The following is a 24,665-nucleotide window of genomic DNA, read 5'->3' as shown; positions in this document are numbered from 1 at the left end:
GGAAAGCAGAGCGCCAGCAAAGTGCATCTTTCAGTGCCAAGGGCAGAGACGCCTCCAGGCAGGAGATGCCACTGGCTGCACCACAGAGCACAGGTCTCCCACAGCAGGAGCTGAACCTGGGTAAGGATGGCTGGAATACACCATTTGTGCTATATTGGCTTGAGAGCAATAATTAAATTCCAGTCTAATTTCCTTCTGATCTACAGCTCTAACTCCTGAATGACTCCCATTAAGTCAATTACCAATGTGGCATCACTCTGGATTTTTGCCTTAAATAAGGAGCCCATGAAGCTACTAAAACAATGGCAATCTTTTTATCTATGAAATACCTGCCCAGGAAATTCCTTCTGTAGAATATAAGTGTCAGTATTTTAGGTTTCAGTAACAACACAAGATGCGCCACCACCACCACCCTGCTCGGAAAACACAGGGGTCAGGGAACTGTATTAAAGGACCATCAAGTCTAGAGAATACAATCTGAGCACAACTGGTTCTTCCTCTGCACTTCTCTTCCCCCCCCTCAACTCCCAGTGTTTCATGCTGGGCCAGAGCATCGCTGATGGACCAGTGCCCAGTGTGGGTCCTCACACAAGCCACCAAAACACCCCAAGCTATAGGGTGTCACCCAGGAATACCGTGGGTATTAAAGCCATCACTGACGGACAGGGTCTGTGCAGCTGCTCCTATGTCCTGTTAATTAGGTCCTATGGACACGCTCACGCTGTAAGGACATCTTTGACATAACATAGCATGACAATTTCTTCAGTCACAGAAACGCAGAGCATACAAATAAACCTGAATGCTGAAACCATTTCATTGTTCATAAGAATATGCACATTGCACCTGTTACGACCAAGGGCACTGCCTGTGCCTTGGAGCTGATTATTTCAGCCTCTAACGAGCCTGTCTGTCTTGGAGGACTGTTAAATTCCAGGAGTAAATAAAGCACAACAAAATTATTTTACAAAAGGAAATCATTACGACTATACAAAGAGAGGTCTTTAAACCCAAGGTAAGGAAAACAAGCCTCAAACTGACGTTTTTCCCTGAGCTTCTTACAACCGCTGAGTCAGTTTAAATTCAATTTAGCCGAAAGCAAATAACTCCAAGATTGATATTGGCAAAGTCCTACCCTGAAACAAATCTTTGGGAGCCCGACTGCAGCCCCCCCCCAGCCCAGGACTCCTACCAGAGGGGAAGGCAGGACGCCCTCCGCGACACGACCAGGGGAGCGCTCTCCCAAACCCCATCCCGGCAGGAGCGACCAGCCCGCAGCCCCCGAAGGGAGCCGGAGCCGCAGGGAGCAGGTGGCAGAACCGGGCGGCGAGCCGGTCCCTGCAGCCCGGCCCCGGCGCCGCCGCCAGCCGGGCCCCCGCCGCCAACACGCGTGGGGCGCCGGGGCGGAGGAAAGCTGAGGGGGGGGGGGTGTCGATTTTTACGCGGAAAGAGGGAAACGGAGGAGCGCGGGCGAGGGAGGCAGCATCCCCGGCTGCGGCAGCGCGGTGCGGGCAGGCTGCTGGGGGAAGGGACGGGACCGGGACCGGCCGCGGTGGGACTCACCGAGCTACGCGCGCCTGCTGCCCCCGCTGCCGTCCATGAGGGCGGCGGGGGGACGGGAGCCCGCTGCGGGCGAGAGCCACCCCAAGATCCGCCGCATCTGCCCGCCGCCGCGGAGGAGGAGGAGAAGAAGGAGGAGGAGGAGGAAGAAGAAGAGGAGAGACCGCGCCGCACCGCCCCGGAGCCCCAGCGCAGCCCGGCCGCAGAGCGCCGCCTGCCCGCCGCGCCCGGGATGGGACCGGCTGCGCCGGGAGGGGCGGCCGGGCCGCGGGGGCAGGTGCAGCCGCCCGGGGCCGGGGGGGGGGGGCCGGGGAACGGGGCGGCGCGGCCCGGAGCCCGGGCGCGGCCCCGGGGCGGCGCAGCTGGCGGAGCGGGGCCGGCTGCGCCCGGGGCGGTGGCGCCGGCGGGCGGGCTCGGTAAAGGGGACGACGACGGGGGGGGGTGAGGAGCGGCTGGAAGCGCCTGTGCGTAACGTGGCCGGGCGTGAATCCGCCCCGCGAGGGCTTTTAATGAAGTACAGATGTTCCCTAATATAATTATATCGTCCTCTTCCTGATAATTGGCTTTGGCAGTCGTGCTGATCGAAATTCCCCCCCCCCTCCCCCCGCCCGGCTGCCGTGCAGCCCCTCCCGCTCGCTCGGCGGCAGCGGGGAGCCGGGGCCTCCGGCTGAAACCGCGGCCGGATCCTGCCCTGCGGACCCGCAGCTGCGGGAGAGCCCCCCCGCGTACCCAGCACCCCGCTCCTGCGAACCCCGCGTTTAGAGACCCGGGATTTCTATGGAAGCTTTTGGCTCACGGCAGGTGAAAATAAGGGGCGACGTTTATTTACTTATTTCTTAAAGTGCGTGTCCTTAGAAAGGAAGAAGACTGGGCTGCTTGTAGGAAGGGAGGACAAAACATCCTAGTTATACGAACGCAAGGTTATCGCAAATGTTGGGGAAGGGCCATCTTACTGAACAGGAGCACAGCACCGCTTTAGGATGGCAACAGAGGATGTCCTGGCTGGATGAGCGGGACCAGCACCCCCCCCTGCTCCTCCTTCGCTATACCTGTGCTCTCGATGGGCCAGGTGAGCGGCAGCTGGTTAAAACACTCCAGTTCCCCCCAGCTTGGTTTGTCTTTAGAGAAATTGCCAATGAGGACACGCTAATACAAGCCAGATGTGTGGGCGTTTTATGCATGTATGTGGGGAAAATGGATCAAGCCCACAAACTCATCTTGCAGAGGACAAGCAGCCAACACAAGGTAATGATTTCTAGTCACTACAGGCCCCAGACCAGAATTCTTTCACCCGATGACTCAAAGCTGAAACGTGGCTGTGCCATGCCTGCTGACACTTGGGCACTATGAGGAGTGTAAATGCTTCAGATAAGCAGGACTAGGGAATTCTCCTAGCCCAGGGTTGCAGAGGGGAGCAGCAGACAGTCTGCACATCTGTACCTCTCTCCATATGTCAGCCTAGGCAGTGTCTGAGGAGTTGGGCGTTCCCACATGTTCTCACAAAATGCAGGTTGGAAGTGAGCTCCCCCACTCCCAAAAGAGAGCATGTCCTGCCCGCTCCTCTTGCACAGTCCAGGATCTCAGCCACCAGCTTCTATTCACTTCTTTTTGTTTTAAGTGAAGGCAAATCCTATCAAGCAATGACCAACTTCTCAGCCCAAGCCCACAATGATAAATCACACTCCCGTTTTATATTTACCAGTGGCACCAAGATGACACCTGTGGACTGAGAATTGTTTTGTACCTATGCAAAGGGTAAAGGCGTAGCTCTACCCAGAGACTGGGGCTACATCAGCATTAATTCTGGCCTCAAGCCTATGCTCCAAGCCTGTCCCTGTGCAGGTTTTTCCTCTGGAACAAACTAGCCCTCCAGCCAGGCAAGCTCAGCTCCAAGAGCGTGACTCTGCAGACCTAGCTTAAAGATGGCTAGAGACTCGCTGAAATGCATACACGGACACCAGCCCTCTGCACAAGGATCTCTGCCTTTTCCTCAGCAGGAACAGAAAAATGTTCCTTGTTTTTGTAACTGTGTTCTGCAGACTTCTGAGGACGCAAGCAAACAGGGGGTTTGACAAGCTGTGCATGGCATGAGGCATCCTTGGTTTGCTTTTGACTGGGTTCCTTTGGGGTTTTGCTCACCCTCTAATACCTCCATGGCTGCTCAGAAGACAAAAGCCTACATGATCACAGAGATATAAGTGATGCTGTGTCTTCCAGCCACTACTTTTCTTATGCCTGGTTTCTGTTCTTGATTCAGCTGGGATCCCCAGAGAGCTAAGGCATGTAATAGGTGTAATGTCAGAGGCAGCTGTGTGTATTCCCTAAGCACAGATGCCACTGCAGCAGATGGCTTAGGAGGCAGGACAGGAATGAAGAAGCTAAGACTATCCTTTCCTCCAGTTTCACTTCAGCCATTGTAGAATCTTTCCTTAGAAGGATATAAATATAGAAGAGGTAAGGGAAACACAAAATCAACACAACCTGGAACAACATGGCTTGAACCAGAGGACAGGCAGCCTGATAGACTGACTCCACAATTTCTTTCTTAAGGTCTTTTCTCTAAATGTTAACTTTTAAAAGACCCATCATAATTACAGTCTTTCACTCAGACTTCCCCATCTTCCTCTAAAACCAACATAGAAATAACTAGAATTACCTAGTTCAGTTTTCCCTCAAGGACAGACACAGGAAAACATTCACCCTAAATGGGGAAATCCTCCAGTTTGTGAGCTCTTGAGTGAAGACACAAATAGACTCACACACTTACCTTGTTGGCAACATCCTTGTTTTTCTTATGCTTCATGGACCTTTCAGCAGGAGTTGTCTTCTCCCCCCAGTTCCACAGATCAGTAGTTTTCAGCTGTCTCTCATTGACTCAGTTGTTCTGCCATCTTTCCAGGTGTTAAGCTGATAAGCGTGTGATTTCCAAGGATCAGCTTTGTCAGAAAGAGGAGGAACTGTATACTTATTCCTCTCTGACCTCTGTTATATTTCCCGTCCTCCACCTGTTATTAAATGTAGATGGTTCAGAGCTGGCTTCAACTTGTTCCTTAGATATTCCAGGGTAATCTTCTTGAGGCTTTGCCCATTTCAGTGTACCTTCTGTTTCTGTGCCCCTCTGCAAGTAGGTACATGTTTCCTGAAGCTGTTCTCCTGGAAGTAGAAAACAAGGAAGCTTACTGTAGAATTCAACCAGTAACAGGTCAATCATTGATTTTGTTCTTTATTTCATTCCATTTTAAGAATAAATGCTTTCTTAAAAGAAACAAGGTAACGTAACTTTGATCCTGAGCAAATAGGAACAACGCCTTTTTTCCCCCGGTATAAGGCACCTGTCCAACATTTTATTAACTTTGCTAATTGCATTAAGCATCCTGCAGTGCTTAACAGTCCTCAGCTGCTAATTCCCAGATCACTATAGGTTAGTTGACTGTTAAATGAGAAAAATTCATAGCAGGAAAAAAAAAAAAGATGTTTTAGACCCACAGTAACAACCAAATGATCATACAGTTCTGAATTCCGATCAGCTCCTAGCAGTGATCATATTTTATGAACTACTGGAAGATGATGTTAGGACTCACACAATAAATATGACATGCTTCTGAGCTGTATGGGTACAAGTGAGATTGATTGATAGATATTACATGTTCAGACATTTATACAAACAAGAAAAATTAGGTTTCCATATGTGAATATTTTATGCAGATTTTTATGCAGATAATTTGTATCTGCTCTTTCATTTTGTTACCTGTAGTATTACATGTGAACATAATAATAATAATCTGAATTTACATACGCAAATTACTGGAAGGTCTGGATCTGTCACATTGGGAAGTAATTTCTGGCTGGAAACATTAGCAATGTGGTAACTATTTAGACAACTATATAAAATGAAATAAGCACTTGTCAAAGGAAAAATGCATTGTTATGAAAACTGGAATTGGTATAGTCTCAAATAAAAATGTAGTCTGTGAAAAAGAGTTGATCAGAAATTCTCTCCTGCCACTCTCCTGCCTTACTGCTTTTCTTGTTTCTTTCCTCCTTTTCCTGGGGTGAAATCCTGCCACCCAGAAGCAGAGAGCTGGGTAGGCAGAAGCAGCCGTACCATGCTGCAGCTGCGGAAAAGCAGTCCATCACAGCTCAAAGCAGAAGGTTGGCAGGCTCCCTGCAGTCCGGGCTGGTGGCTCTGCTTGCAGGATCAAACATGCGTGTGCCAGAGGGGGAGCCTGTCCAGGATGTGTGTGCACCACACACACGAGGACTGGTGGTGCATGTACGATAGGTTTGACGTGGGAGATGTTGGACTTCATAGTTTTGGACCTGGCGGTAAGTCAATACCTGAATTCTGCTCAAGAAGTAACAGAAGAAGCGGCAAGGTTAGAGGGGATGTATGGAAGAAGCTGCAACTGTCCTGCAACCACTGCCAGGCAGTGGTTTCCAGATGACATGTATCCACATTTTCCATTCTTAAGAAGCACAAGGGCCTTTTGACCATGGTTTTGTGAAAGGAACATTATTTCTGCCTTTTCTTATTCGATCACCAGGGAACCCATTCTACAGCCAACCAGAAAAAAACTATACGGAAGGAAGCAGAAAAAAAAACCCAGAAAAAAGAAAAAAAAAGCCTACAGCTAATCATATTAATTTATATATGTTGTTTATAATTAGCCTGTTTAAACATTCATTTCCTTTCTTCAATAAAGACCATATCCCTCCAGGACCCTCGCCATGTCCATTGTCTTTGTGACAGACAGTAGAGATAGATACCAATTACTCAGCTGTTATTTAGTAAGTACTCCAAAGTACTTTGATGCAGCAACATTGTAAATTCTCAGTAGCAGCTAATTGTCTCATTTTAATTCATTTTTAATGAGACACCTGGGAGAATGAAGAAACATCACAAAACCACAAAAACCCAAGAATGTTTTTGAGTTAGTGTCCCAGTGCCTCCTTATTTCTGCCTTCCTACAAAGGGGCTTTTTGGTATTAGCACACAAAGGTGCAGCCCCTTAACTTCCCCAAGCTGTGGGACAGCATTGTTCTCTGCCGCATTGTAACCCATCTCCCATGGGCAAGGGAAGATGATGGTAGAATCTATAAAACGCCATGGAAGGAATCCGGAGAGAAGAGGCCTCTGGTCCTCAGATGTTCCACATCTTCATCACTTCTGTCTCTCAAGGCAACCAAGCCACATTTCCTATGTTGCCAGCAGGCTGTAGAAGGAAGGTTAGCGTTGTCGCTCATCATCATTTGACATGTAGATGTGATTCTCAGATAGAAAGAAGGAGAAGTGGCAAAGGGGTATATTTTCTTCATTGGCAGCTGACTCACTCCATACTTTTTTCTGAAAGGAAAGGTGTCCTCTGACAGTCACCAGCTTGGTTTCCTTAGTTAAGACAGATACGCACCCTCTTGATTCTCACTCACATTGCTTAGTGTTATACTCTGTGCTAACTTCAGCATACATGTTTTACTGGCTCAACAGGGGGTTAATTCCAGTAAGGCAGAACTGCCCAAATCTCTATCAGCAGTTTGGCTTCAGGAAGTCATTGACACAGCATCCTGTTGGTCTCTTTCTGCTGCTGTAGTGGCTGGAGAAGAAAGGAGTACGCTCCAAGGCAACTGTTAACCAAGCCACACGAGGAGCTCATAGATCAAACACAGCACTGCAAATTGCACCCAGGAGAAAAGAGCACTGGACATTGAGGAATAGATGTGGTATGTTCTCAGTTTAATTAGAAAGGTGCCTATGGTGACACATTGCCTATGTTTTCACTTAAGGATTTATCAAAAATTGAAAGGCACACCCAGTAAGCCATGTGATTTCACTGCCTAAGATATTCCCCTTTCAATATTGGTAAATATCTGTGCTCTTTTGTTAGTGTTGTGATCATTTTTACCAGGTGAGGCCTGTCAGCAGTCACAGGGCAGGCGCAGCTGGTCCACAGCCACCACAGGAGTTATCATCCCAGGAGCAGCATCTCCACTTGCCCCCAGGGACAACGGATGGAGCCCCTTGTGGTGGGACTAAGCCCCATCTTTGCCTGTCATTTCACATGCCGTCTCCGTCTTTAGGTCTTACACCTTAATGAGAATCTGGCAAGCCGTCAGGTCTATAGGAAGACCCACAAGTTTCAGCAGTAGCTTGAAAGTAGCTGTGGATGCTTTCTTACACAGAGCTATGGCTGTATACTGACAGCCAGGCACAGACAGCAGATGTGCACCTCTGGTTAGTGCTGGCCTGCCCAGATGCCTTAGCCTGCAGTCACTAACTGGTTTCAGTGGCAAAGAACTCTGGTCCAAGTTCAGTATCATTGATGCTTAACAGTATAATGACACTTAATACTATTAGTATGCCAACAAACTGGCTGCTTCTTTTGTATGTGTTTTAGCTGCTTAATTCATAAAGGAGCTTTGCACATTTGGAGTACTGAGACAAGGTGCTTGTTGATTCCAGCAGAAGAGCTCTCAAGCCTGTGGTATGGCCATGGTAGAATGCCTAGCGCAAACACTCAAGAGTTTTATCCTGCTCAGCTGCAAAACTCCCCTTGAATTTTGCTGCTTCTGGGAAATGCCTAAGAATGAGGTGAGCTTGCTCCTTCCACAGAATGCTGCTAAGCTCCTGAATTTGTTTGAAGCAAGGGGCTGAGGGTCATGTTGCAACCATAGGGTCAGGGAGAGCATCACTTCTGGGAAATGAGCATTGATGTATTGAATCTACTATTACAGGGAAAAAAAGCTAAAACCCCATAGCATTTAAGAGTCCTTTGTTGATGAAGATTATTTTGACAAGACCTCCAGGAAACTTACTTTCTCACTGCAAACCCATTTTCAGGCTATTTTTGCCCTTACTGTATTTTTTCTCTTCTTCTAAGATAGATTTTTTTCACCACAGATGAGATCCCAATTTCTTTCCAGTCTTGGACAATGGTGCAGTTGAAGAGGGTGACAACAACAAGCTTCTTCTCAAACTACTGCACAAAGGACTTCAGTCAGGATATTTACAATAAATACAGGCACCAAGTGTGAGGGCTCCCATTTCCTGGCAGAGTTGCTTTACGCAGTGTTTTCTCTGGAAGGAATCTATTACATCAGTGGCCTCGGGAATGTATATTGAGATGGTTTAATCGGAGTTGAAAATCACAGTACAGAAAGGGGCTTCAGTTCTTCTGGCTGGACACTACGTACCCAATCTGGGAGCCACTAAGGAATTTCACTGATACCGGACACATTCTTTTGCTCATCTCCGTCCAGCGTTAAAATGGCTGGTGGCAGCGTTATGGCCCTGATTCAGCAGAGTACTGAAGCACATGCTAAACTTTAATTTCTTCAATTAGACTTAAACATGTACTTTGGGCTGAGGATATGCCACAATACCCACAGAAATCACAAAGCTGTTCAACAGGTAATTTGTTTTGGCCAATGAATCCTTCTGTAGATAAAGGTTTTGTCAAGTTTCCCATTCTCCTGTCTGTTGCTTGGATCTCCCTATTGACTTTATTCTTACATAGGCAGTCTTTCAGGACACAGCACTTCTTCCTCATTATATATTTGTACAACATCAAGTACAAATAAGGCTGTAGTTTCTATAGCTCTCATAACACCAATAATTACAACAGGAATGGATTTAAGCACAGGCTTTATTGTCCTCCTAAATGCAGGCTTACATTTAGAGCCCTTACCTTTTTTGTGTTTTCCTCCATGTGTGAAATGGATCTTTACTCAACCCAGCTTGCTTTAGATCCCTATGGGGCAAAGTGTCTGTGGGTGGAATGACATCTATTTGAAAGGAACAATATTAAGTGAGGAGTAAAGATTAAAAGGTCTGGAAAACTTCTAAAACTTCAGCTGACATGTTGAGTAATGCTGAGGTTGTGGCAAGATGACAGAAGCCATGTTCCTACGTGGCTTGGAAGCTATGGAAATGCAGAATGTTTCTGCAGTAGGTTAATCTGCTGATAAGAACTTAAAGCAGGGATTAATTAGAGAGCAGGTTCAAGGGAAAGCTCAGCCGAGCCTACAAAGTTATTGCATCAGTGATACAGCATGAGGTTTGAAAGGAAGTACTGAATGTAAGCAGGTAACTTGCAAGAGATGGGCCCAAGCCCACTCTGCTCCACCAGTATAAAATTGATGGCCAGCAGGAGCAGATACAGGCTGATAATTGTCAGTAAGTTTCAGCAAACACTGGAATCGTCTGCTTAATTGCATGAGAGTTGCAAGAGAATGATAAAGGTGGATCTAACTCATTATCCAGGGGCAAGTTCTAACACTGCTGGACAAACATTTTGCTGAAGGGTCTTTCGTAGGTATCAGGTTTTTATCTGAATTCTATCAACTGCATTCCTAGGAGGAGGAAAAAAGCCCGCAAGAGCAAACCCTCACCAAGAGAAGAATAGTATGTGTTTAATTGACAGTCATGTACTTTTTGTTTTAAATTAGATTTTTCAAAGGGGTAGGGTCAAGGGCTTTCTCTTGCAGAAGATCAAAGGTTACATCCTTTGCTCGTCTAAACCAACTTGGCTTGATTGACTCCTTTGCTGATTTGTAGCAGCTGAATGTCTCTACCAAAAATATAGACCAGACACAGAATCAGCAGCACACCCATGCCTGCTCTCCAGTCATGAAATAAAACATGATTCATATCCCCAGCACAGGAGAATTGGAATGCAAAAAGCAAACAGAAGACAAGGTGAAAAGTAATTACATTCCCTTAATTGCAGATTAAAAAAAAAAAAAAAGCGTAACACCAAAAAAAAAATTGTTCATTGGATTCTTTCTCTTTAAAAACCTGTAAAACGTGAAAGCAGGGTCTTTATTGAATCCAGGTTTTTGGCAGAAAAATAAATATTGTTGTAGGAATTATTGGAACATACATCTAGTTAAAATCTTCAAATAGAAATGCACTGTTAATCTAAGAGCCATCGAGCTGGGCTGAAATATATAGATCATATTTAAACCGAAAGGAGGTAAATAATCCATTGCTCTTATGTGATTGCCATTGGCAGAAAAGGCAATAATGTGGAATTATGATAAACAGTGCAGCCAATAATGGAAGCTGCGGCTAGTGCCCTTGAAGGAGACGCCACCCAGAAGTGGTGAGTAAAGAAAGTAGTAAAGTAAATGAAGTAGTGGCAAGACTCAAAGTACAAAATCTATTTTGTAAACCACAGGTTTGAATGTGGAGAGAGTTATGTTCTGATGACTGGGACATAAGATTCGCATTCGCATAAGACATTCTGATTCGCAGGACATAAGAGCACTGGGGTAGCAAAACTTTGGCTAACCTGACATTATGATTTGTTGCCATTTAATCCTGCTGTGTGATAGGCAGGTGGTGTGTGTATTGGGGCATGGACTGTTCTCCATTTCAGCCCAACCTGGAAGGTGACAGTTTAATTAGTTTTAACTGGTTCAAATTATGTAAACTTTAATTTCACACTTACAGGTTAAGATAATAGATACTGTCAAAAGAAAAATTAAAAGAAAAATGTGTGCACAAGAGTAGAAAGGGCTCAGCAGCACAGAGGAGAAGAAAACTCTCTGCAGAGCTCTGCAAGATGAACAGAGCAGCCACCTTGACCAGGTATTACCCCGTAGGAACAAAGTATTTTCTTAGTGAGAACAGAAAATGATTTTTATTTTTGCCACAGAAGACATTTAGGCTCACTGTCTGTGATGGAGTCTGTGTGACTTGAGAACCAGCAGAATAATACTGTATGTGTCCAATATCATATCACAAAACACAATTTATTTGCCTTTTCCATCAGAACACACTCTGTTCCTGTGGGGGCATAATTTTAGAGCTCAACTCTCATGCTGGCTCTGAAAGCTTCTATTAAGACAGAAATCTCCCAGATAATAGAAAACTATCTTAGGCCCATTCTCTTGCATCTCAGGCTCTGTCCATTCAGGAGTTTATAGTGAGCTCATCTTTGCAATAATAGAGAGACTTTAAAGGAGGTCTTAAAAGGCCAATGATTTCTAACAGCATCCCTGTCCCCCTTCCTCCACTGTTGTCTCTTTTCGCCCTCACGTCTGACACTCAGTCATCACTGCAGGTCAGCTCTGGTAGACAGAGAGATCTTGCACTGAGTTTGGAGGGTGTCAGGATTTGCTATCTTTTTGACCTCTCGTGGCAATGTGTCCTGTGGCGAAAGGGTCCCTTCCTGGCAAGCTCTGTTCTGAACTGGCATCCCACCAACACCATCTGTAATGCCGTGTGGATTAGTGGTACCGTTTGGTCTTGAATGTAAAGTTAGTTTCTGAGACACCTCCCCAGAGCACCTCATTACCACATCAGGGCTGTCCACGAGAGCAGTTGCTGCATTTCCCCAGTCTCTCCTCCGGGTACCTGTGCTGGGCTCCGATGCAGGCTCGCCGGCTGGTGACTGCAGTGCCTTCTGCCTGCACAACGGGGAACCCAACACAGCAGACCTAAGCTGCTCATAGCAACCTCTTCGCTGTTTCATGTCCCCACTATGAGACGACTCCAGGTAACGTTTTTTCCTAGAATGATGTTCCAGAGGTTCAGACAACACTGAAAAGGCTAAATTAGGAGTCCTGAACCAAACCTACTCCATCACTGAAGCTGAAATCCCCTGGCAGCAGTAGTCCGTGCCCCCACATCTCCCCAGCTGCCGCAGGGCAGCCAGACCCACATGCCAGGCTTTCCCCAGAGGGGAACCTACTCCTGCTTTTCCCATAGGAGGGGATCACAGACCCTAGGCTCTTTTACAGAAAGATGAATAAATAAAAGCGAAAACAGAAACACAGCAGGCAACTGCATTTCATTACTTTCTGATTTAGTCATCCAGAGAGTTATACTTACAAAGCGATAGTAAACATTGTTATCTCCGTGTACTAGGTGGGTGTGAAATATAACTTGAAGGGCACACTCTCAAAGCTATTATTGGCTTGCTGTATGCTGTAGGCTTTTCTTATTGAGCTGAATTAACTTCTCTGTACTGTATCACAGAAGGAGACTGGGTTATTTAATATCCAAAGATGCTGGCCCAGACAGGTGGCAACACAGCCCTCCCTCAGCAGATGGAGAGGAAAAATACAACCCAGTCCTTTAGTATATTTGTTTTAACATTTTTCATTCCCAGCATTCAATTAGTCAGCAGGGTTAATCTTTAGCTAGAGCTCATTGCAAGGACTGTGTTTCTTTCTTCCTTTCTGCTGGAGTTCCCTGTGCATGGACCCTTGAGTTTGTACATCCGCAAAGGTTGGGACTGACCCCGGGGAAAATGAAAAGTTGTCCCCTTGTCCACCAAATTCTCCCTAGCTGAGCAGGCAACATGAGGCTGCATTAGTACATCCCCTCTGTTGCCATGTTTCCCACTGACCCAAGCCTAGTTCAAAACAACAGCCCCAGCCAAACCACCAATGATGTTATATTTGCTTTTAAATGTCAAGCTGAGGAATTTGCTCCAGTCATGTCACTTCCTGTGCCGAAATCAACTTTCAGCAGCTGCACTGTCCGCACCAGTCAGAACTAGCTCTTGGTGCATTTCTGAGTGGGTTTATTGCAGCTCAAAGCTGTTGGGAGAGGCAGAGCAGAGACACTTCAGAAAAAAAAAACCAAAAAAACCAAAACAAACAACCAAAACAAAACCAGCAGTCATACCTCACACATGAACTCATTTTTTCTGAAGAAGAAAAAATTGTTAAACCTCAGAAGAAAAACTTCAGATTGTGAACTTTAGATCTCTTCCCAGCAGAGTACCCTTATCTCGCCCCAGACTGAAACGCAGGCGTGAGAGCACAGGACAGCTGAGATGTGATCACTCCTTTTCCTTTTGTTATGCGGAAGTTATGGGAAGACCAAGCCAGGACAGATGATTTGTCTGTGCATTAGTCAGCCAAAGAACTTGTACTCTTGCAAAACAAAACCACTACCAACAATAATTCAGGCTCTCCAAGGAACATGTCAGGGAATGTAAAAGCTGGAGACGGAAAGACAAGTTGGGAGGAGGGGGCATACTTGCCTCCCCTTGACATGAGCAAAATATTCACGTCAGTCATACCCAAAGGTGCACCAACTCAAGGTCTGTGAGAGAGCTCCGAGCAAGTCTGCACTGAGCACAGCCCTGGCTGCGCAGGACTGGACAGCGGGGCAAAAGCACCTCATGTTAGTGCCATACTAACTGCAGAAGCTGGAAAGCTCCTGTTTGTGGAGTTACCTCAACCAAAATTAGGTGAGATAACAACATCACACTTGATTGCACAGTATAGACTTGTGCCTTTGTATCTCAGAAATGCATTTGGGGATTTATCTTCTGTGATACTTCAGAAAAATAAGCTCTGCGAGACATTGTTGGTTACATACAAATGCAAAACATCGAGCAATGGCAGAGGATTTTAAAAAGCTCTTTACACCAATCTGTTATAGGTCCTCTAAGCAACCAGTCAATATAAAAGGATACAGAGAGGCCAAAATCCTAGTAATAGATTTTATCTGTCCAGACAAACTAGAAAACACCATCAGGGAAAATTAGATTGGAAGTCATGTCTGGTTTTGGTGCCGGATTGTGTTTTTAGAGCTGAAGTGTATCCGACGAGGAATGAAGTTTTACAAAATTTGATTAAGCAATACAGGGGCTAGACTGAAGTTGGGCAGAAGGGGCAGAACAAAGGACAGGCTAGAGAGATTTTAAAGGCAAAGTGCACCAACGGAGAAAACCAGACCTCGCTGAATGGTAGGCAGGCAGGCAAGATAATTTTCCAAAGTACGTTATTCTGCGATTAGATGATAAATCTAGGCATGATGTTATTTATTCCCGACAACCTCCAAAACTTTTATCTACGTTATTTATAAAGTCCACAGCTATTTGGCAAACAGGACAGAAGGAGAAACGTCAGCTGTAAGGGGCTCCTGCTTTGAAGACAAATAGATGAGCAGACAAAGAGTCAAGGAAAGGCTCTAGTGTTTCAGCTGCGTGGCCGAGAGCCACTTCTTCGTAGCATATGGCGTACACTAACAGGTTTATTTTCCCTGAGGAGGATGTATAAACTGTCTGCAACTGCTCTTCACACTTGTCACTCTAAGTCACATAATTTTTCCAAGGCATCCTGCAAAAACAGCCCCCCAGTTGAAGCTGAACAAAGAATTTGTGGATGCCTTGCAGGTCGTTTGGGGAGCGAAGGGCCAGTCTGCACAACCAGAGCGTGGTAAAGCACACGGGGAAGCGTGTCAGAGAAGCCGACAAAGGCAGACGGACACGATAAGAAATGAGAGCAATTAAATGAGGCAGGGCAGGGCTGGAGGGGGGGCACTGCTGGGAAGCGGAGTTAAATTCGGGTCAGGGAAGAGAAGCAGCAAGTGGCAGCGTGTCTCTGCAGCTGTGCCGGCCGTGCTGCGGTCCCAGCCCGGCGAGGTCTCGTCTGGCTCTCCCCCCGCGCTGGGCAGTGCCCGGTGGGCGAGAGGGGCGGCCGGCACCTGCTGCTGGCCCCCCCGAGCTGCAACCTGCCCCGAGGCCTGTTAGACACCGTGATTAATATGCAGAGACCAAAGTGACTGGCAAAGATAATTACACAGCGAGTCAATTGGCTGGCAAAGTTAATTATGCAGGGAGTCAAATGAGTGGCAAACTAAGTGACTGAGGCAGAATAAAGAAACATTTGGCAGTGACAAATGGCAAAACAAGTTACTCAGACGGGGGGTCAAGCGGGCTGGACACTGGACGTGTTTTCCAGCAGCAGAAGCTGGCATGGTGTCAGGGAGAGCTCGCTGCCTGGCGGCATCGCTCCTGGGGCAGGGCAGGAGCGGGAGCGCTGGCGGCACAGCCCTGGCTCCAGCGGGACTCGCACCTCGATCTGCCTTTGCTTCAATTACTCCATGACCTCAAGTCATTTAACTTCCCTCCACCTCAGGACTGCTCACTGTCCCTATTGCACCACACGAGGAAGTATTTTGCATTCTCTGCAGCCAAAGACAAAGCAGACTTATCGACCCGAAAGGGTAAAAATATTAACTAACCCAGAAGCGAATTGTGCGTGCACCCTTGCATGCATTCTCAGTGCCACCATCAGCAATAACCCCCCAGCACACTCAGGAGCTAAAAGGAAAGTAACCGTTTTTCTTCTGCCATTAGCAGTCCAAAGGGGAAAAACCACACAGGCTCAAACAGAGAGGTTTTTACCAACACACACTAACAGGCCACATCTTAACTGGAAACCAGCTAGATTTATTTCTCCTGACTATGAGCAATGGCATATTTTTTGAGGGCTTCGTGAAAGAAGATGGCACAGAGCTCTGGGATCCCTTTGGGAAAGGTTACATACTTTATTTCTATATGTATTATATTATGAAAACAGTAAGAGCCCTGAAGTGACCTGCAAAGGGCTAAAGGGAGGGAGGTAACTGTGACCTTTTTATTCTTCACAAGGTATAACCAAACCCAGAAGCGTTGAGATTCTCAAGTGTTTGGTTTTGTTCCTTGCTTGTTTCTACATTAGATATCTCACATGAATGTCAGAGCTAAAGTCCCCCCAAATTATGTTGTGCCTAGAAATTACAGAAAAAAACCTGAGCAATTGAAAAAAGAATGTTTAACCCTTCTATTTGCAATAGGTTCAGTTTTGTTAGTATTTACTTAATTCTGCTGGCCAGTTGGCACAGTTGGACAATGGAAGGCTTTGAGACCGCATCTGTTGGGAAAGTTCAGGTATCTATAATGCAAATTTGCACAAAAGTTCTCCAGTAAAATAAAAGAAATTAAAGTCAACTTTTCTTAATTGCCTACTAAGACAGTTTTTCCAAGCTATACCTGGTGTTTGCTGGATAAACTCCATTCTTTACATGAAAAATTTTCATATCTTTCTCGAGCATTTTATTTGAAAGCAACGTATTTCTTTTGAGGTGAAGCATGCTACTATGGTCATGAGATTTAAAAAAAAAGGGAGAAAAAAAGAAGGAAAGAAAAAGAAGGAAAGACAACCCTGAAACACTAGGCAGTTTAAAACAAAGAAAAACAAACAACAATAGCAGAGCATCAATGTGGTACATGAAAAATAGGACCTTTCTAGGTCATGCTTAAATTTGCATTAATGGCCTTCTTGTCAAATTATCTCAGGGGAACTTCTGATTAGCATGCAAAAGAAGCATGATACAAAACTAAAGCAGTAATACTTGTTTTATTTACCAGACCATTTTCTCCAAAGGAACTAAATATGAGAATTTTGAGGGATCTGACTTTCATCTTTTATAAAGGAAGCACAGTCAGGAAGAGCTCACCGTAATTAGCAGCCAGTCAAATAATATATAATTCCTCCCTGTATTTACTCAGCAGTGTGTACTTTAATCATCAAAAACATTAAAATGACCCTAACCATCGCCTTCTATAGACTGGCTCAGGAGCTCATTTGTTCAGTTCTTGGATCAGCTCTTAAGAAAACAAATCTTACGAAGCGCACTTAAAGGTAAACACAGGGTATTCCCAAATCTGCATCTGAAAACGTATTTGATAAGTAAGATAGAGAGTAGAGGGAGGAAAAAAAAAAGTCATAAGCATTTCATCTGCCAGTCCAACGTGTGAGAGAGGTGAGGTCACCTAAGGGTTGTTGCTGCTGTTTTGGAGTAGCAGGGTGATGTATTGACAAGATTTGGGAATTAATAGAGATCCTGGCTTTTATTGTTAGCTGGAGTCCCAGTGCGTTGTGAATAACTGGGTATTCCCGCTGCTTCAGCAGATCATGTGGGATACTCACCACATTGGAGGTTTGATCCATGTATTCTGTCAGCATGAAATGGGACCACTGACCCTGATCTTTTCTTCTTATCTTGCAGCTGTACAGAAAGCATTTATTGAGGACACTCCACATCTCAAGTGTTGTTAGTAGGTGGAATCTGGAGGTGGTTTTACACTGCTGCTTCTTGCCTGGCGGGTCATGGTACAACCCGTCAACTAAGTTTTTATTTAGCAGGTCTGTTAAGGTTTACTACATAACCAACCTACTGCTTGCACAAAGGGAGCCCGGAGATAACAAATGGACTTCTGCACCCAACTCTGAAGCACGTAAGAGCACACAGGTATAAAGGCTGTCCAACCTACAAAGGGAGTATTATTCATACCATCAAATCTGTGCCGTCAGAGCGAGGAACTGCAACAGGAAGCCTTTTCTCAAATGCTAAAATCTCGCCACTGTCCCAGCAATATACCAGATACAAGCACACTGCCATTATCATTACTTCAGGCTGAGAAAATTGAAACAAATCTTTTGAATTAACAGTCATCTTTACAAATAGCTGAGAGCTGCCAAGTTCTTGGACTTTCTTGAAACTCCTCTGAATTTTAAAGCCAGTCAAGACTTTGCAGCTGGAGTGGGAGTAGATAATCCAGCCCAGGCACTGCTATGGGAAAGAGACCAAACAGGGCAAGACAACTGACACAAAACACCGTGGCTGGCAGAAACTATGTACACCCACTTTATGGAGTCACCAGTCGTTACAGGGGGGCACCGGGCAGTGGAAAAATCATGCTCAAAGAAAATTTAAGGCAGCCAGGGCAGGACACAAGAAAGCTGATGAAAACTTGTTTTTAAAGGTTTGGCACCTACAGTGAATACAGTTACCTGTTTTCATCCTGGTATATTCAAATGCTAATTTTCAGAAATGTAAGCCCCATATATTAACGTGGTTTGATCAGCAGTTTTACACTGCTCAGCCATGGCTGCTTTCATTATCTGTCACCCATCTGTACTGTTGGTATGCTTGGCTCTTTTACAGTGTTGATCATGTCTGATTTAACATGCCAGGTTACATTAACAGTTCTGAAACCCAAATGGCCACACAAGTCCTGAAAAAGCAGTTGGGCTGCTTTGCTGTTGTTACACATTATATTCCCCTCCTCATTGTCACTAAATCCAACCCAAGAAGCACTTCTAGGGGGAGACCGTTAGCCACCAAACACCCCAGGGCATCACAGCAGCCCACAAAGCTGATACTTTCTGCCAGCCGACCAGCAGCTCTGAAATGTGCAGAGCTTGTAAGGTTTCTGGGCACGCCTCCTCCCCCCAATTAGTCATACCAGTGACTTCTCTGTACGAGGAATTAGAAAGAGGAAAAAAATTAGCTTTTCCTTTGGCTTCCAATTTAATGAAAGGCTTAAAAGTTCAGTGAATTCAGAGAATGTAACCTTTGGGGCTCTCATGAAGAACAATGAAAATAATAAGAAAATCTATTGTTTCTCATATAAGTATATCCCTTAAACCTGTTAGAAATCTTAGCTTTTTTTGGTGGAAAGTTAAACCAGAGGCAGTCTTGTCAGACTGCTATAAGATTAAATAGTCTATTAATCAGAAATCAGATTAACAACACTTTGTTAAAGCTAATTATGTGAGGAAAGCCAGCCTCTTGTTGCGTTGCCAAAATATTGGATATAATTTTTTTTTTCTTATTCATTGCACCATTTTAGACCAAATGTTTTGGCAGCTTAATTAGAGGCAGGTGGTGCCGTTGCCATAATTACACAGAAGTCCTCATATTTTGTCATCATGCTTAATTAGAGCCGTTGATTCAGCATGAAAGAGCAGCATCCTGGCCAACTAAATATTGCAGCAGTCTTTATGGGAAATGCAGTGCACCTTTAGATGAGAGCTGCCTGGTTTAGAGGATGCCAAATATTTATTTCAGGTTTGGGACAGTGCTGCCTTCTCCAGTAGGAAATAGTTAAATTAAACTGAAAGCTCTCAATCGCAAATGAAACCCAAACCCACTGCAGTCAATAGCAACATTCCCATTGACTTAATTGGGACCAAAACCTAGCTGGCTTTCCTGAACAGGGTAAGACCGATTTATTCAGGATGAATATGGGACAACTCCACAAATATAACTGAGATCAGAATTTGGCTCGTTAATCTCACAGGAGTTGGGCTGGCTGTGGCCAGGGAAAGCAGAGCTGGATTTGGCTTGTGTGACACCTCAGGATCACAACCCTCAGCTCACAATGCTCTGAGAGGGGATCACACTTTTCTCACGAGGTCCCGGTAAGACTTATGTGAAGCTGTAAAGAGAGTGGTCATCTTCAGTTCAAGGTCATAAACAGAGCCCACAATTAATTCACCTAGAAGTCTGAAAAAATTGATAAATCTTCAACTACTATTGCTGCCTTCACAGATCTCTCCAGTTAAAACAGTCCTGAAACTTGCATTGCACCAGCTGGTACGAATAGGAAATTCACGTCTCATGCCAGCCAAATGGCTGATTTTTCAGAGTGACAGAGCAAGTGTAGATGGCAAAGTTACAGTCTGTACATCCCTAGGAGTCAGATAACCTCTCAGTTTCGGATGGTCCTTCTGGGCTAGGGAAATTGTGTCATGGCACACAAAGGAGTCGCTCAATCTGCGTCACATCACAATCACAATTTTGAGCACCCCAGACCCAACTCCACTCAGTTGTACCAGGGTAACAACCCAGAATAACACCTCTGAATACACAGCATGCACAACAGCTGATCCTAACTGAAACAGATCTAATAGATACCTGCATTTTTAACACCTTTGCCCTCTTTTCCATATTTGCCATACCATTTTTTTTACAACCACATGAATTATCTTATGATTGTGCCCATTAGACTGAGCTCTTGTCTCCCTGTATAGCTCCAGTGTGTGGAGCTCCCTCTGATCTGGATATGGTGTTTCTAGCATTAGAGAGCTATTAATCAAAATCAGTGCTATAGAATGTAAATAATAAAGTCCTTTAAGCACCACATCTCCCTTAAGCCTTCTCATTTATCCCTGAGATCTTACACTGCCTGCTCAAAGTTAGTGACAGGACTCAATTTCCCATCTGTGCTTGCTAATTTCTTGCTGATCTTAGAGGTTTTAGACCATTCAATCCAGATAGCTCTTCTACGGGGAATGGGGCCAAGCTAATATATCTCAAAGAGCAGACCAGGAAAATCACTGGGGCAAAATGCCAAGTCCCCCACGACTCCTTGGTCATTTGGGAAACAGTTTGAGGAAATCAGTGCTATACTTCCCTCTGCTTCTTTGAATTTGGAGCCCACATCTAACTTACATAAGAAAGGCAGATCAGCTACCAACTTAAATGATATTTTGATTTCCCTATCTTGGGCTATTTCTGCGAGCCTGATTCTGTTAGTGCAAAACTGATGGGAGCTCAGCTTCTTATCAGCAAAAAGATCAGGGTTTTCCTAGTTCATCTGGGCACAGTGCTGTCTTACAGAACTGTGAATAAATTCCAGCATAATCAATGACACATTTTATCCCATTGCTAATGTATGCAACAATTTTAAAACCGTGTGGCTACTGTTAGATTTAATGCCAATAACCTAGCAATAATCTTATTATAGCTGTAGCTTCAATGAAGTACTTAAGATGTCACAAAATCTTGTAAAATGCAATCAGCTCAACAGCTTGAGTAAAGATATTACAGATTATCAGATTTTAGGGTGTTTTCTGTATACACAGCTAATAAATCCTGAAAGGTATTAAAAAAGTCCAACAACAAATAAAGATTATGAGGCTATAAAAGACCTTATTTAAGATATTTTTGTAACTAACAATCCAACAAGTATGTCCTGGCCCTTCGTAAACTCTGAAGCCTGCAATGAAGAAAAAAATCTCATAAAATGATTCTCTGGACTTTTAAGTTTTCAAGAAATAGAACAAGTTTGTCTGACAGCATTTACCTGAAACGAGTGCTTAGCCAACAAGAAAAGCAAGACCAAAGGCTTGAGACCAAAACTTGCATTGTTTTTTGTACAGGGAGAAGGGCTGGGAGGACAGGATTGAACAGTTGTCAGAATCACAGCTTGATCTGTATTTCTGCATTTGTGCTTTGGACGGACTCCAAGCTCCAAATGAAAATGCTCTGCCCTATACTACAAGGGAGTTTTAATCCACCCCAAATTTAGCAGTGGCAGCATCCCTCCCCCCGTGGCAGTGAGCATTTAACAGAACACTACTGCAGTCATTTCCCTCTTTTCCAAATCCACCGCTAGAGAAAATCTCCATGTTTCATTTTTATTATTTTCCAAATGAAATGGAAGGGAGGTTTCCCCAAGGGAAAACCAACCACTCAGTCCTACAAGCTGGCTGGTTCAGCATGCAGCTGAGTAGCAGCAAAAACACTGTAAAGACTCCAGCAGGAATAGCAATGCCTATGAAAGGCTCAGCCTGTGCTCCCAGACACACTGGCACAACTCCACTCGGTCGGGTATTGTGCTGAGGCCAGGCAAGTTCAGGTGCTCCCAAGCTGTCGTCCATGAATACAGCCCAGGCGGCTGAATGCTTCCCTCTGTATATGCATACAGCTGAACGCCTACAGCCTGTAGCAGTAATGGTGGTAAATAGGTAAAGTGAGCTTTGGGAACCCTAGCTGAGTTGAAACAAGACTGTAGCTCCCTTAATTTCTTCAGAGGGGAGAAAGGAAACATCGGTACTTTGCACAATCACAGCTGGATGGCACATTCCTCGCTACAGCATTTTGCTTGCTTTAATTACCCAGATTTTTTTCTATTTGAATTAAAGATGTTTCCTGGAAATGGAAGAACTGCAGACACAACACAAGATTTGTCTGCAGATTTTAAGATGATACTTATAACAGCCATAGCCAACTTAGTGTAACAGGTCAGAGACACTCCACATAAAGCTCTCAGCTTGTTTGGACATCTGTACTTTTGAGATATTGTAGATTTGTCTGTAACTGATGGAGAATCCAGCCCTTCCAGAGACTCTGATCAGCCTGTCTGGAATAGCATATTTCTACATTCTCACATGAGAAATTTTCCAAATATAAGTAATTTTTGCTCAACAGATACGTGGAAGCCCAGCCAGCAATAGGGCTGATTTTCCTCATGGAAGAGTCAGAAGCAAAAGCAAACACTTTGCCCAGCCCCCTGAAGCACCCAAGTGAACCAGAACACTCGTTATCCTTCTGTCCATTGAAGTTTTGAATATGGTACTTCCTGAAAAGGCCAGATTCATACATTAGTGAAAGTTACTTGAGACTGATTCTAAATCCATAAATTACTTTAAATGAGAAGATAATTTTGGACCAAAACCGGTTTTCATGGTTTAACCAAACCAACATCCCATGGCAGCCAACATCAACCTCTTTGGGAGGGGATGTTAAGACCCTCCATGAGACAGATGCAGTACACCTTCCCAGCAGATCCCTTAGCCATTAATTTAAGAGCCTTGTTTCTTCCCTGACGCATGAAGGTTTACCATGTACATATATTTACAGGTCAAGAGAAACTATCACGGTAATGTAGCACTGCCTTTACACACGTCTTGCCTTGCATTCACCAGGGCTCATGGGCTCCAGCTAAGCTCAGCCCTAGGTCTTCAGTCCCTGCTTGAGCTACACTGGAGGAATACCTGTCCCCAGGTCTCTCGCACCACTTGTAACTTATTTCTAGTTTCAATTTTAGCAGCTCCTGCAATGGTCTATGAAATGTATGTTTTTCCCTGGCCATTATAATACCTATGCTATGTAAGGTTGGGTGGAAAGTGTTTTTATGTGAAAACCACTTAAAGCAAAACGATTCCTGTCAGTTTTATTCAGTCCATGTTTTATAGGAAGAGAGAGTACAAAGCGTGTGTTGCTTTGGCAATTCTTATTTCTCCCTTGCTAGCTTGAAGAAAATTGATCCTTGCCACTACACAGATGTGCTGTGGGTAGAGCATAGTTATAATACCCTTGCTGGTATGGAAGAGCTATCCCATGAACTTAATGTAATATTCTTATCATTAGTGCTCACCCTTTGATCATGCACTATTGGCTTTTATGCTGGTTGATTCACGCCCCAAATAAGTAACAAGAAAGATGGCTTAGTTCAGCACATGTGTTTCCTTTATGAAGGCTTTGTAGCAATGGTGGCTGTTTGTTCATTGTTACCCAATACTGGTGTCACTAGGAACTTGTGGGAGGATGTAGCAGCCATCTCCCTTTCTGCTGCAACCAGTTGCCTCCAAGAAACACCATCTGAAGGAGTTGCAGGGTGCATGGTTTTGATTATGAATAAAGGGTATTTCTGACCATGCTGCTACGAGTGGTGCTTGAAACAGCCATGAAGAGGGTAAGATCTCCATGGCGTGCTCAGTCCTGGTGTTTCACTGCACTGCTCAAGTGAAAATGAATTAGGGCCATTCGTGACAGTCCACTTGTTTTTTTCCAACAATTTTCATTGCTGCTATCCTGGTCCAGTGTTCCTTCACACAGGTAATAGAAATTCACAGAACAACAGTGCCCATGAAACAGGAGAGGCTCGGAGGTGTCTGCGATAACTAGCACAGACCTGGCCATGCCAGCATAAGCTCCTTTCCACAACAAACTGGTGTGGGGAGATGGGAAAGCTTCAGAGCTTTCTGAGTTTGCTAAACAAGGCTGTTACTCAGCAGACCCATCAGATTTTGGCATATGGACACCAGTCCTGCAGTCACAAGCTTGAGGAAATGTGGTCACTTTTGACAGGGACCGCAGTCCCAAATGTGAGAAGCTGGGTGTCCCATTACAAGTCCCCCCAGTCCCTGTGTCTGCCTTTTTTATACTTTGAAGCTTTCAGTTGTACTTCAAAGGCTTTGACCCTGCAATCCTTAATCAAGGAAATCAAAAGGAATTTTACTAGATTAAATCAGAAGCAGATTTACAAGATTAAAGACTGTAGAATCAGGAACTCGGGTTGAAAAGGAGGAAGTGCTCAATGTACAGTAAAGAAATACAGTTTTCCTTATGTGTCTCGGATGGGGATTTCCAAGTAGGTGTGATGCAGGAAGACACCCAGATCCCACTGAAATTCCTGGGAGCCTGGGACCTAATTTCATTAGGGCACTTTAAAAGTCTCAGTCATGCTTATTAATTGTCTGTGATAAAATATAAGTGATATATTTGCCCTTCTGTTTTACAAGGCAATAACCCAATTAATGTGTGGATAAACTAGGAGGCCAAAGGGAATTGGATTAGGTCTGAGAAAAACAGAGGAGCAATTAAAGTATCACTATTATAGGAGAGATTGAATTAACATAGTAATGAAAACATTCCTCCCTGTTTGGGAAATGGGGGCTAGGTCTCCAGTTTTGTGTCTGGAGATTATAAGCAGCGAGAGCCCCATGTAATACTCTATCAGTTGACATCA

General features: G+C 44.7%; 1 protein-coding gene across 3 annotated transcripts in view; it reads right to left on the bottom strand.

Moving 5' to 3' along the window:
* The window catches only part of RASGEF1C (RasGEF domain family member 1C), an 86,105-nt gene extending 81,408 nt beyond the window's left edge, over window positions 1-4,697 (bottom strand). Inside the window, exon 1 of one of the 3 annotated variants that reach the window (XM_069773063.1) lies at window positions 4,325-4,697. In XM_069773063.1, the coding sequence (XP_069629164.1) occupies window positions 4,325-4,360 (36 nt within the window). In that variant the 5' untranslated portion in view covers window positions 4,361-4,697. Of the gene's footprint in view, window positions 1-1,560; window positions 1,809-4,324 lie in introns of those variants that run through there. The other 2 variants (XM_069773065.1, XM_069773064.1) reach the window with 2 other exon arrangements.
* Window positions 4,698-24,665: the final 19,968 nt, after the last annotated feature.

Source organism: Haliaeetus albicilla, chromosome 27 (genome assembly GCF_947461875.1).
Source record: "Haliaeetus albicilla chromosome 27, bHalAlb1.1, whole genome shotgun sequence".
NCBI lineage: Eukaryota > Metazoa > Chordata > Aves > Accipitriformes > Accipitridae > Haliaeetus > Haliaeetus albicilla.
This window is presented reverse-complemented; position numbering and strand designations above follow the sequence as displayed.